At 48.8% G+C, this 14,500-nt stretch overlaps 1 protein-coding gene across 2 annotated transcripts; it reads right to left on the reverse strand.

Moving 5' to 3' along the window:
- Positions 1–250: 250 nt before the first annotated feature.
- Positions 251–11,605, reverse strand: LOC138745559 (zinc finger CCCH domain-containing protein 10-like). Of its 2 annotated transcripts, none has more exons than XM_069902711.1 (3): positions 11,473–11,605; positions 6,940–7,133; positions 251–4,167 (listed from the first exon to the last, which is right to left on the reverse strand). In XM_069902711.1, exon 3 carries the CDS (start codon positions 4,139–4,141, stop codon positions 3,278–3,280), a length of 864 nt encoding a protein of 287 aa, XP_069758812.1. In that variant the 5' UTR covers positions 4,142–4,167; positions 6,940–7,133; positions 11,473–11,605; the 3' UTR covers positions 251–3,277. The 2 variants fall into 2 exon arrangements, with proteins under 2 accessions (XP_069758812.1, XP_069758811.1); XM_069902710.1 differs by having other exon boundaries at positions 6,940–7,158.
- Positions 11,606–14,500: the final 2,895 nt, after the last annotated feature.

A 14,500-nucleotide genomic window follows, 5' to 3' on the forward strand; every position in this document is an offset into this window, starting at 1 on the left:
TGCTGCAACTATGAGATTTTACAAATATATGCCTATTGAGAAGTATTTTAGATGACCATAAAGTGGGTGTTGAGAATTCCGTGATACCTGCACAGAATGCCTGCAATCTTCCCCCATCCCGTATCCCTGATAACACTGGACAATAAATTCTTTCAAGAGGTTGGCTTCCTGAAAAACAATTGGGGGTAATGATAGACAACTTCACGCTGAACACAAAGAAAATTTCAGATTTGCTGCATCACGTAGGAAGTTGGAGAAACATTAAATAAACTTTTATTGAACTTAGCAAGTTTAATCACATCTTGATACTGACACGTTGCGTTAGTTCAACTGACCTAAAAATGCTTTGCCGCTGATTTTCGTTTGTACTCAGCATCTGGTGCCTCTTGTGTCAGTGTCCCACAATAGAATTGATGAATTCCAGTTGCCCCGACAGTGCTTTTCCCCGGTCGCAATGTCCCGGTGAAACCTTTCACCGTGTTCGTCATTGACGGCACCAGGATCAGCGGGGAAGACGTCCCAGTGCGAATGCAGAAAATGGATTTTCAACGGCACGCTGCACTTCATAGTTTTTCTATGCTTGAAGCACGTTGTCAATCAGCTGGATGTAGTTTGGTGCTCTGTAGTTGCCAAGAAAATTCTCAAAATCTTTAAATGCTTTCCAAGCCTGCCCAGGCCTAAGACAACATTTGCATAGCACCTACACTGAGTGTATGCCCAAGCATGCTTGGAGACTGACCAAAGCAGCTTGCTTTGTGGGCAATATGCTAGTAAACTTAAAATTTGAGAGGAAAATCACAAAAATAGGTTATATCTAAAAAATAGAACGTGATACGAAATTTTTAAGGTGATTCTTATTATCAGTAACTCAAAGTCCAAAATTTTCAGAAAGCAAGTTGTCCAAAGTTATTGACTGAAACTTGAAAAATCTTACAATTGGATTCGTAGACTTGGAAATAAGTTGCTCAACAATTGGAATTAGTGTCAGTGCAGCAGTGGAGACGGTCGGTTCTGGCGCCACCGTAGGCTCCGTGCACATTTGTAAACTTTTAAAAGACTGTAGAACCTCGGCAGGTCGGGCAGCATTCATGGAAGGAGAAATAACGTTTCGCGTCCCAGCCTCATCAGAGTCGAGAACGTTCCGATGAAGGATTCGTGACCTAAAAATCAGGGTGATATTAAGCGAGGAGACAGGTCCGATCAAGATCGCTCTGAGGTTCAGGTAAGACGATAACCCTACACTGCCCCTGTTTTTATTCTCCCCCCCCCATTCTCATCAACTCCCACTCATTGAGGATCAGTTTAATTAACCTGCCATCCACCTTGCGGGAAGATTAGGTATAAGATGTTTAAAAATTTTTTTAAAGCACGGTAGAAGCCGATTCTGGCCATTTAAACCGTGTTGCCTAATTACACCAAAATTAAACTACAACCCTGTACGATTTGAAGGGTGGGAGGAAACTGGAGCAACCATGCAGACACGGGAAGAACACAAACTCCTGACGACGGGTCACTGGCGCTCCAATAGCGACGCGCTAACCGCGATACCCACATCTTTATCTCTAGATGTCAAAAGCAACCAAATATTAAAATCGGAGAGCAGCAGATGTGGGAGCATCCGGGAGAGAAAATTGCACAGTTGCAGGGGGGAAAATGTGCATCCTCCACAGACAGCAGAGCGGAGGATCAAACACCCAGGTCTCGGACATCGTGAGGCAGTGGGTCTAACTAGCCGCGACACTCTCTCTCTCTCCACAGATGCTGCCTGACCTGCGGAGTTTTTTTCTGTTTTTATTTCAGATTGCCACCTAGTTGTTTTCATTGTAAAATTGCAGTCTTGCTAAATGCACAGCTTCTGTAGTTAAATATTAGCAGCTTCCATAATTAGTGCCCCACACTTAAAAACAAAGCTGCTTCGCCCTGGTCTCAATTTACAGCACGGTAGAAGCCGATTCAGGCCATTTAAATCTGCGCCACCCAATTACACATACATTCACCAGCAATCCTGTACATTTCTCTCCACGAATGCTGCCTGTTCTGCCGAGTCCTTCCAGCTTTTCTTATTGCTTGTGTTTTTACATTTACATTTTTAATTAAATTTTTTTTTAGACGGACAGAACAGTAACAGGCCATTTCGGCGCATGAGCCAATGCCGACCAATTATACCCGATTGACCTACTACCCCCAGTATGATTTTGAACGGTGGGAGGAAACCGGAGCCTGTGCAGACTCGGGGAGAACGTACAAACTCCTTACAGACAGCGTGCGATTCGAACCCCTAGTCCCTATTGCTGGCGCTGCAACAGCTACGCTAACCGAGCTGCCGCTCGCTTATTGATTCTCATCAATCCAAGGTGCTGAAGCCAAATGCAATGCTTGATCCTAAGATCGCCACTGGCCAACTCAATTTTTTCCCCCCACACATTTCAGTGTACAGTGTATCACATTAAATACTAACAATAACATTGGGCCCTTACCAGGGTCTCTTCTGATGCCAATATCCCACATACACAATGAATAAAGCACCCCGATGGATCATTTGGAAAATGTAAAAGTCATTAGGAAAAATCAGCATCCCTCTCTAAAGCTAACCACAGGAATTTTCTTCACTGTAAATTGTAAACCATCTGAAGGAAAGGCACAAGGTCGCGGGATGCTCTATCTGCCTGTGAATTTCTCACAAGCCCTGCTATTTCGGATTCCCCTCAGCTTTGGGGCGCTGAAAAGTGGCGGAATATGTGCAGGTGGCAAGTGGACCTACAGAGCGAGGGAAAAACACAAGAATCCATCCGTACCAGAAGCAACGAAACTTTAAGTAGATTTTACACTCCCAACTTTTCGGATCTGCCGAACAAACAACTTTCACTGTGAAATGTAACAAAAACATTTTAAACCGAACTGGGGAATCCTTGTGCCAGAGGACACATTTGATGTCGATCACCAATGAATACAGCCCCTCACAAAGGAAGTTTCATGTCCAGCTAAACACTGCAAATTTAGGCTGGTCCATCGCCAACAGCAATGAAACAAAGGCTCCAAATCAGACAAAGCAAAGTTGCTATGGTTTTACCCAGCATTTGCTGCTGTTCTCCTGAATTGGATTTAACAGTTGGTCCCAAATGTTCAGCTGCCCCCACCCATAGAATTTTATTGGAGTTAATGCATCACGAAGACTGGGGTCAGAGCATTAAATGCAAAAATCGTCCGGCTTCATGTGTGGACGGGAAATCAAAAGGAGCACAAGTCAGAGATGTGAGCCCGAAACCCTGTGGTGTTCTCAGTGGGGCATCGGCGTTATTCTCATGCTCTGCGACGCGATGGCATAGCTGACCATTGGGGTGGTGGCGTGGCTCACAGTGATGCCTGGCATAGCCTGCGTGAGGGAGACGGTGACAGGAGCCATGGATGCGGGCGTGGCCATGCTCTGGGCAATGGTCTGCGCCAGGGCCAGTTCAGGGGTCAGGTGGGGCCCAGGGGGTGGAGGGGCTCCACCGGCTGGCGCCACAAGCTCCTGCCGGGGCTGGCTGCTCAGCGAGTTGTGGGTCTGCACAACGGTGTGGTTGTAGGCGGTGACAGCCGCCACTGTGGGAGGCGCCAGGGACGGCTCGGCCACGCTGCTGGCGAGCGTCACCACCTTGGGCTGGTGGCGGTACAGGGCGTTCTGCTCCAGCAGGATCTCGTTGGTGGCCATCAGGTTGGACGCCTGTTTCTTCAGCTCCTCCACCCTCTTGCGCAGCATCAGGTTTTCCTCCTCTAGGTAGTGGTAGTCCACCGGGAAGGGCCGCGGCGCGCCATAATCATACAGGTCAAAGCGCAAGCTCTCCAGCCGCCGCCTCTTGGCCGCCCAGCTGGCACTCTCGTCAGCAGGGTCAAAGCGGCGGGGCGTCGGCTCGTGGACCTCCCCATGGCGGAACCTGCACTTGGCCCCGCGCTGGCAGTCACCGGTCAGGTGGTCGCGGCAGGCAGGCACCTCGGCAGCGGCATGCTCGTCGGCCGAGGAGCCTGGCTCGGATGCCTCAGTGGTCTCTGGATGGTGGAACTTGCAGCGCCGTCCCCGCTTGCAGACATGACGGAGGAAATCCCGGCAGATGTCGGGCGAGCTGCCCGCGGCCCCACTGAACACCGGGTCCTTCTCCGGCATGGTGACCAAGCTCCTCTTTACAGACACTGAAAAACAAAGAGCTCTCTTCATCCTGCTCCTGTCTCATGATTCCCCTTCCTCAATTGCCGGACTTCAAGCTTCTATTTCAGATTCCCAACACCTGAAGCTCTTTATTTAATTTTTAAAAATTTAGACATGCAGCACAGTAACAGACCCTTTCAGCCCACGAGCCCGTGCCATCCAATTACATCCAATTGACCAACAACCCCCGTTACGTTTTGAACAGAGGGAGGAAACCAGAGCACCCAGAGGAAACCAACGCAGACAAGGGGGAGAATGTACACACTCCTAAGAGACAGCACCGGATTCAAACCAGTGATGCTGGTACTGTAACAGCATTTTTATTCATCCGACACTACAACCAAGTGTATCACTGGTCAATTGGGAGAGCACTATTCCTTTGTACCCTCTGCCCATCCAGTGTTCACGCCAAGGGGTGGCACGGTTAGCAAATGGGGGGTGGGGGGGAAATCGGCTCGGTGGATGTAGAAATTAGTGCAACGCTGTTTCAATGCCAGTGATTGAGACCAGGGAGTTTGCACGTTCTCCCCGTGTCTGCGTGGGCTTCCTTCCACCCTTCAAAACGACAAGAGGGTGTAATTGGGTGGCACAGACACGTGGCCCGAACTGGTCTAAATTTAAATTTACCACGTCCATCACCAGCATGCTCCATCTGCACACGCTACCCCAAGTCACCTCCAGCCTTCACTGCCCTTGGGGACAGATTCAGATGCTAATTATACAAGGCTGCAGGGGGAAAGGTCCACAGTTCTCTCTGAACCCCCGCCACCACCCCTGGAATCCCTAACGATGACTCACAACCACACTGTCTGGCACGTCCAGCTGCTCACTCTTCATCTCCCAGACTTGGATACCCATTCTTCCCTCCTCTTCCAATTCTTCACTCCACAATCCCCATGTACCTCCATTCTGCCCTCGACTACCCCTCCCTCTCAATTCTTCCTCTCATCACCCTTCCCTCATCTTCCCCACCCTTTCTCTACCCCAGCTCATCATCCCTATACCCACCCTCTCACCATCCGTCCCCACCCTCCCCTTTCCCCTCCTCCCCAACCCCACTCTTCTCTCCCTCACCCCCCTCTCCCAATTCCCACCCCACTCCCTCATTGCCCACCCCTTCCTCATAATCCCACCCCCTCCCTTCTCTCTCCTCATCCTCCTCCCTCAACCCCACCCCTCCCTCATGTCCCCACCCCAGCCCCCTCTCCGAATCCTCATCCCTTCTCCCCACACCCCTCCAACCCCTCAGCCCCCTCATCCTCATCCCCATCCCTTCTCCCCACACCCCTCCAACCCCACCCCCTCATCCCCATCCTTTCTCACCACCCCCTCATCCCCATCCTTTCTCACCACCCCCTCATCCCCATCCTTTCTCCCCACACCCTTCCAACCCCTCAGCCCCCTCATCCCCAACCCTTCTCCCCACACCCCTCCAACCCCACCCCCTCATCCCCATCCTTTCTCCCCACCCCCTCATCCCCATCCTTTCTCACCACCCCCTCATCCCCATCCTTTCTCCCCACACCCTTCCAACCCCTCAGCCCCCTCATCCCCAACCCTTCTCCCCACACCCCTCCAACCCCACCCCCTCATCCCCATCCTTTCTCCCCACCCCCTCATCCCCATCCTTTCTCCCCACACCCTTCCAACCCCTCAGCCCCCTCATCCCCAACCCTTCTCCCCACACCCCTCCAACCCTTCAGCCCCCTCATCCCCATCCCTTCTCCCCACACCCCTCCAACCCCTCATCCCCATCCCTTCTCCCCACACCACTCCAACCCCACCCCCTCATCCCCATCCTTTCTCCCCACACCCTTCCAACCCCTCAGCCCCCTCATCCCCAACCCTTCTCCCCACACCCCTCCAACCCCACCCCCTCATCCCCATCCTTTCTCCCCACCCCCTCATCCCCATCCTTTCTCCCCACACCCTTCCAACCCCTCAGCCCCCTCATCCCCAACCCTTCTCCCCACACCCCTCCAACCCCACCCCCTCATCCCCATCCTTTCTCCCCACCCCCTCATCCCCATCCTTTCTCCCCACACCCTTCCAACCCCTCAGCCCCCTCATCCCCAACCCTTCTCCCCACACCCCTCCAACCCCACCCCCTCATCCCCATCCTTTCTCCCCACCCCCTCATCCCCATCCTTTCTCCCCACACCCCTCCAACCCCTCAGCCCCCTCATCCCCATCCCTTCTCCCCACACCCCTCCAACCCCACCCCCTCATCCCCATCCCTTCTCCCCACACCCCTCCAACCCCACCCCCTCATCCCCATCCTTTCTCCCCACCCCCTCATCCCCATCCTTTCTCCCCACACCCCTCCAACCCCACCCCCTCATCCCCATCCTTTCTCCCCACCCCCTCATCCCCATCCCTTCTCCCCACACCCCTCCAACCCCACCCCCTCATCCCCATCCCTTCTCCCCACACCCCTCCAACCCCACCCCCTCATCCCCATCCTTTCTCCCCACCCCCTCATCCCCATCCCTTCTCCCCACACCCCTCCAACCCCACCCCCTCATCCCCATCCCTTCTCCCCACACCCCTCCAACCCCACCCCCCCCTCCTCCTCCCTCCCCCTCCTCCTCCCTCCCCCTCCTCCTCCCTCCCCCCTCCTCCTCCCTCCCCCCTCCTCCTCCCTCCCCCCTCCTCCTCCCTCCCCCCTCCTCCTCCCTCCCCCTCTCCTCCCCTCCCCCTCTCCTCTCCTCCCCTCCCCCTCTCCTCTCATTCCCCCCCCCCCCCCCAATCCTCACCTGACGGCCTCCGCCCGCTGTCAGCCCGGCAGCGAACCCCGGGCCCGCCGATCCCGCCCGCGCTGCGCAGGCGCCGTGACGCCCCAACAACAAGCGACAAGGAGCCCACGCCGGTCCTCCGATCCAAGAGCGGCCGCGCTCCAGCGCTTCACGTGGTCCTCCAAGCCCAGAGCAGCTTCAAGTTGGGTGAGTTTCTGTAGGTGAGGTATGGATGTGACTCTAAGGAGGTGAAAAAACCTTTGATTTGCAAATAATTTATTCTGAATAAAGCTTAATTTTGCAAAAAAAAACACACATAGCAAAATTAAAGCCCTGTTTGAAAAGAATATGAACACATTCAATAGGAATGGGAATTTTATCAAATATAAAATGCATTTTTATTCATATCAATAATTATATTTATTGATTGATTTCAGAGATGAGGGGGTGGCCCATGAGGAGAGATTGAGTTGTCTGGGACTGTACTCACTGCAATTTACAAGAATGAATAGAAATCTATAAAATTATGAAAGGTCTAGATAAGATAGAAGTAGGGAAGTTGTTTCCATTGTGGGGGGTGGGGGGTTGTGGGGGGGGGGGGTTGGGGGGGGGGGGGGTGGGAACCAGAACTAGGGGACGTAGCCTCAGGATTCAGGGTCGGGGATTTAGGATGGAGATGAAGAGGATCCTCTCTTCCCGGTGGGCGGTGGAATCCGCTGCCCGTTGAAGTAGCGGGGGCGACCTCAGCGAATATACTTAAGGCAAGGTTGGATGGATTTTTACATCGTAGGTAGGGGTGGGGCAAAGGCAGGGAGGTGGAGATGAGCCCATCATCAGATCAGCCGGGATCTCACTGAATGGCGGAGCAGGGTCGACGGGCCGCATGGCCGACTCCTGCCCCTATTTCTTAGGTTCTTTCGACGATTTTAAGGCCAGTGGGAGAAGGCGGAGCTCAAGCAAGACCACGACCGTGAGGCTCTGCGCAATTTAAATGCCGTCTACAAATTTGTTGATGACACCTGTGACAGAATATAGATATGTTTTTTGGAGATAAATTGGGGAAGGTTTTAATGTAGGTCACATACAAACACTTTAAAACAGATCTTATTTAAAATACTAGAGCTCTGCTAATGCTAGACATATTGGGGTCTCAGAGCCTTTTCAAAAGCTGTGGAGAGTGCCCAAGAGACTTCACTAAAGGACTGTTGTTTACAAAAAGACAACAGATGAAAGAGCTTGTCAGAGCTGCATTCTTTCTGGAGGGGAACTTGCTGTTCTAAGAGGGTCATGTGGTTTTTCATGCAGAGAGAGTCAAACAGACTTTCTCTCAGAGAGAGAGAGAGAGAGAGAGAGACAGAAATCATTGTTACAGACAATAATAACAGCTGGGACTGGAATAGGACAAGCTGGCAAGCTTGAGGAAAACCTCATTTGGAAGATGGGTTGTGAGTGCTGAGTTCAGCCTGGTCAAAGCCCTTGTGGTTCATGCAAGAGGAGAGGACTGGCTGTCTAATGTTTCATTTGAAATAAGAGAAACAAGAAGGGACTCTGTGGTGACGTGAAAGAAAGAGGTTATCATCTGGAGAACCCTGAGAGGGCAAGTTTCTTCGGCAAGACATTAAAATGGCTGGGTGTCCAGTGTACATCAAACCTCTCTCTGAAAATCGACAAGAACCTTCCTGAGTGGTAACCATTTACCTTAAGTACCAAAGCCTGGTGAACTTTATGAATGTTAACTTCTGTGCACAGTATAAGAATTGCTTGCAACTAGTGAACTTGGAGGAATGAGAAGTGAGATTGAACTCTGAACTTACACACACATGACACACATGTGTGCTTAGAATTAGAAGGGGGTTAAGTTAGGTTAGTTAAGTGAAGAGTGATAAGTTAAAATGTGATCCTGTTTTTATGTTTAAAGATAATTAGAAGTAAGTTTAGTTGAAGTGACCATTTGTCTTGGTGAATATCTATTGCTGCTGGGTTTTGGGGTCCTCTGGGCTCATAACACACCACCGTTGTCGGCAAAATCACAGAGGGCAATGAGGAAGCTACAGGAAGGAGACGGATCAGCTCGTTGAGTGGCGTAATGACAACAACCTTACACTCAACGTTTGCAAAACCATGACAATGACTGTGGACTTCAGGAGGAAATCGATGCAATCGTGAAGAAGGCTCACCAGCGGATATTCTTCGTGAGGAGTTTGAAGAGGCTTGGCATGTTGCCAAAGATTCTTGCAGATTTCTACAGGTGTACCGTGGAGAGCATCCTGACTGATTGCATCATTGTTTGGTCTGGAGGTTCCAATGCTCAGGACATGAAAAAAACTTGGAGGATTTATTTTGATCTCACTGTATTAGGAAGGTTGCCAATATCCTCAAGGATCCTACTCATCCAAGCCATCACTTGTTTAACTTATTACCCTCAGGTAGACGATATAGTCCATTAAAACACAGACGAACAGAATCAAGAACAGTTTCTATCCTATCTTTTTCTTTGGCTTGGCTTCGCGGACGAAGATTTATGGAGGGGTAATGTCCACATCAGCTGCAGGCTCGTTTGTGGCTGACAAGTCCGATGCGGGACAGGCAGACATGGTTGCAGCGGTTGCAAGGGAAAATTGGTTGGTTGGGGTTGGGTGTTGGGTTTTTCCTCCTTTGTCTTTTGTCAGTGAGGTGGGCTCTGCGGTCTTCTTCAAAGGAGGTTGCTGCCCGCCGAACTGTGAGGTGCCAAGATGCACGGTTTGAGACGATATCAGTCCACTGGTGGTGGTCAATGTGGCAGGCACCAAGAGCTTTCTTTAGGCAGTCCTTGTACCTCTTCTTTGGTGCACCTCTGTCTCGGTGGCCAGTGGAGAGCTCACCATATTACACGATGTTGGGAAGGCGATGGTCCTCCATTCTGGAGACGAGATCCACCCAGCGCAGTTGGATCTTCAGCAGCGTGGATTCGATGCTGTCGGCCTCTGCTATCTCGAGTACTTCGATGTTGGTGATGAAGTCACTCCAATGAATGTTGAGGATATAGCGATTCGAGAATTAAACTCCGCCATTTAGTGTATTTTGTATTGTTTTAATGCTGCTCTTTGTAAAAAATTTTATTTTCATCAGCTCTTTGTGACTACCTTGGGTTGCGTTTTTAATTTCATTGTGTTCTCCTTCGCAACGACAATAAAGTACTTGACTTACAGAGGGTTGCTCACTCGACCTGCGATGTCATGGTCACCAGTCCACTCCCATCGGGGACTTCTACACGAGACAGTGTCTTAAAAAAGCAACTTCTACACTCAAAGAACCCCTGCCACCACCCAGGCCGGGCCCTCTTCACTCTGCTACCACTGGGATAAAGGTACAGGAGCCTGAAGACGAGCACTCAGCGGCACAAGGACGGCTTCTTCCCCTCTGCCATCAGATTTCTGAATGGACAATGAACCAAAGACCCTACAGAGCCTCACTTTCTCCTATCTTTTTGCATTATTTATTATTGAAATGTAATTATTTGCACTGTCGCAAACCAGTGAATTTTGTGACACGTTCATAATAATAAATTCTGATTCTGATCTCTTTTAAGAACCTTCACATGTATGAACAATTTTGTAAACTGTTGATTTCAGCATTAGTAAAAGTTCTAGTGAAAACACAAGGCTGGTCAAATAGTGTATGTAATGTAGCAAAGATACGTACATCACCAACGATTCGGACTTGAGCCCTTCATCAAGGTGTGAGCAAAATGTAGGCGGGCGCCCCAACAGAACGGTGGTGGGGGAGGAGCGCGGTCCCACAGGCAGAAGGTAGTAGGTGGATAAGGGAGGAAGGGCATAGCAGGAAATGGGGGAGGGAGGATGGCCTCCGTTAATGGAGAGGGAAGGGGATGGAGAACTGGAGGAAAGAAAACAAAAGGATGGGGAAGAGAGGGTGAATGGGGAGTGGGCTAGCAGAAACCAGTTACTGCCATCCGGGTGGAGAGACGGAATGGTGTTGCCCAAGTTACAGTGTGGACCCTCGCGGCGGTTGGGGGGGGAGCGGAGTCACAGCACTTCCCTGCGGGGTCCAAATGCCCAGTCTGACTGCCACCAGCTTCGGGGGGGGGGGGGGGGGGGAAGTTACAAACTCCAGGGAAGCAGAGGACTGAATATGGGCACCAGAAAATGGGTACAATACCCCCCCACCACCGTTTGAGAAGGAGAAGCAGACGGGACGGTGACCACAGCGACGGACCAGTGAGGGGCTCCGTGGCTGGAGAAACGCACAGGTGACTTGAGGTGAGGAACTGGGATGCGAGAGAGTGGAGAAGGGTCCTGATCTTGGCGGAGGTTCAGTAAATTGAGAATGGAGGCGAGGAGGAACTGCTTTTCCCAGAACGTGGTGAATCTATGGAATTTGCTGCCCATTGAAGCAGTGGAGACAACCTCAGTAAATGTATTTAAGACAAGATTAGACTTGCGACTTGTGTCACGATTGAATTTTGAAATAAATAAGAAAAAATATAAAATTTACGTGGTTTATGTTGTATTTGACCAACTATAATGGATACAGAGCATGTAAGAACAAACTTACCTTGTCAGTCAGCGTCCCGGGTCCATAGGCTGGGTGCAACCTTCTTGATTCCTGCACGCCCGCGCCAGTCTTCGGTTGGCGCATGCGTGGTGGGTTTGCGTATTGGAGTTCGTTTGGTGTGCACGCAAGAGTTAAGGGTGCGAATTAAATGTCGTCAGGCCACTTAACTCTTGCGCATGCACCAAACGGAGACTCGGGCCTGCGCAGAGGAATCGAGATGGCCACGCCACAAGATGCAAGTCTGGACTAGAATGTGGAAAGATTCCCCAAGGGTTTTTTTTTCAAATATTTTACTTATAAATTTAAACCAAAGAAAATCACGTTCATTACAAATCTTTAAGTCAATTTCAAATACATATGGTATATAAAAAGAAAAAGAAGAGAAAACCCCCTTACCCACCCCCCTCCCCCCATTAAACCCCATAAAGAAAGGATTTTTTTAAAAATTAGAGATTGTCAGTAGGGTAACTTCCAGTTTTTAACAATAAGGGAGACCACAAAGAGGGATAAAAATGTCGGGATTTCAATTAAACGTTCGTACCCATACTTTGCAAATATGGTCACCATATTTTCCAAAATGTGTGATACTTAGTCCTTAAATTATATGTAATTTTCTCAAGCGCTATGTAACTCCGAAAGGTTCGCCAAGGTTGAGCAGCAAATTCAGGAAGCTTTAAGTTGTTACCATCAAATCTCCAATGAAAACCAGATTTGATTGAAAAGTTTGCTCGAAGACTTCGCTTGGGCAAAATTCTGACTTGCGTCCATTTTGAGAGATGACCGAGCCTTCGGTCCCGATTGCGGTCACAAGTCAGGGAGTTCAGGGAGATGGGGGGTAAAGGAAGGTGACCCATCAGCGGATCAGCCCATGAATGGCGGAGCAGGCTCGACAGGCCGGATGGGCCACTCCTGCTCCTATTTGTCAGGTTCCTACCTGCAGATATTGGGTTACTCAACATCGCTAACTGACCGAAATCAGAAAACGCTGAAATTTCTCTGTTGTTAAGATAAGCATCTGTTGAAGAGCTAATTGTTCCTCAAACGTGAACTCTCCTTTATTTCCTTATTCCAAATCATGTGTTTTCAACATCTTCTGCTTTTATTTGAGATTCCCAGCATCTGTATTTTTAAAAATTTTCATTTCCTGCCTGTGTAATACTGCGTGCGGAGGGAAACCAAACACCCAACTATTTTTTATTTATCTAAATTATTTAGATGGGGAGAACATTCCAAATTCTGAGGTGCAAAGGGAATTGGGATCCTAAAGATTAACCTCCAGGTTGAGTCGGTGGTGAAGGAGAACGCATTCATTTCCAGAGGCATAGCATACAAGAGCAGGGATGTAATGTTGAGGCTTCTATAAGGCACTACTGAGCCCTCTCGAGCAGCACTGTGTAGTTTTTTGGTGCTTAATGTGGTGATATGTAATTAGACCACTAGGTCACCAGAGCTACAGTCTAGCCTTCCAGGTTCGTCTTGCAGAGAGACAAGACCTCTTAGTGTACATATTAGTTTATTAAATTGTACTGACAATAACCACATCAGCAGTGCGAGTATAAGACACCTTTAATAAACTAATATGTACACTAAGAGGTCTTGTCTCTCTGGAAGACGAACCTGGAAGGCTAGACAGTAGCTCTGGACTGCTTTATGTGCTGGCGTTGGATAGGGGTCAGAGAAGGTTTACTCGAATGATACCAGGAATAAAATGGTCGGCCTATAGAATCCTTAGGTTGAGTTAAATATATCAACACATCATCTGCAAGCAAATTAATTTTATACTCTTGTTCACCTATTGTAATTCCCATGACACCTAAATATTTAATTTTATTAGACCATCTAAATTTAGTGAATAGTCTACAATCTGTATAATCTTCATCAGATATTGGGAATATCTCACTTTTGTTCCAATTAACTTTATAACCTGAAATCATCCCAATTCGATTCAACAAATTTTGTAACGATTCTAAAGAATCCTTAGGATGAGTTCAATATATCAACATATCATCTGCAAACAAATTAATTTAATACTCTTGTTCACCTATTGTAAAAATGATGTGGAATTGAATATGCAAAGATTGGATAATGAATTGCAATCATGTTTGTATTTGGAAAAGATAACTTATAATTTGTGAAATAATTATCCTTTTTTTGTTAAGATGTGGAGTTTATATTTGGAATATATGGGTTTGGATGTTAAATAAATGAAATGTAAAGGGTTGGCACACCAAGCAGTAACATTAAATACCAGGAATTTTTTTTATATAGCTCCCATGGGCTGGGTGGGATGGGATAGTTTAGGTGGGAAGTTGGGGTGGGGGGTGGTAAGGGTTTTTTTTGAGTTGTCAATTTTTTAAATGTTTTATGCTTTGTGAAACCTTTAAATATTTTTTTTTTTAAAAAGTGGTCAGCCTATGAAAGAACTTGGACTGTCCTCGTTGGAGTACAGAAGGATGCGGAGGGGGGTGGGGGAGAGGATAGGAGAACCTCACAGAGGCATTTCGGACATTGAAAGGCCTGGACGGAGTAGATGTGGCAAGGATGTTTCCCATGGTAGGGAAGTCTGGACAAGAGGACTCGACTTCAGTCAATTTAAAGCAGAGATGCGGAGGAATGTCTTTAGTCAGAGAGTCCATGGAACTTGTTGCCGCAGGCAGCTGTGGAAGGGAGATCGTTGGGTGCATTTAAGGCAGAGACTGATTAGTATTTGACGAGTCGGGGCATCACGGAGAGAAAGCCGGGGAGTGGGGCTGAGTGGGAGGATGGATCAGCTCATGGCTAGAATGGCGGGGCAGGCCCGATGGCCGACTTTTGCTCTTCTACCTTGTGAACCAATGGGGCAAAATAACTTTAGTTGTGGAGCTAACACGAAAAAATGTTTGGCAGCAAGAAAGAATGTGAAAGAGAGGGAATAAGAATAATGGAATTAGATTGGAAATACCCAGCAGGTCATGTTGGATCAGAAGGCCCTTTCAAACTGCTGCCTAAAATGGGGTTAACTGGGAAATTTGCACAGTTAGTGCCCAGT

Source organism: Narcine bancroftii, chromosome 11 (assembly GCF_036971445.1).
Source record: "Narcine bancroftii isolate sNarBan1 chromosome 11, sNarBan1.hap1, whole genome shotgun sequence".
NCBI classification, from domain to species: domain Eukaryota; kingdom Metazoa; phylum Chordata; class Chondrichthyes; order Torpediniformes; family Narcinidae; genus Narcine; species Narcine bancroftii.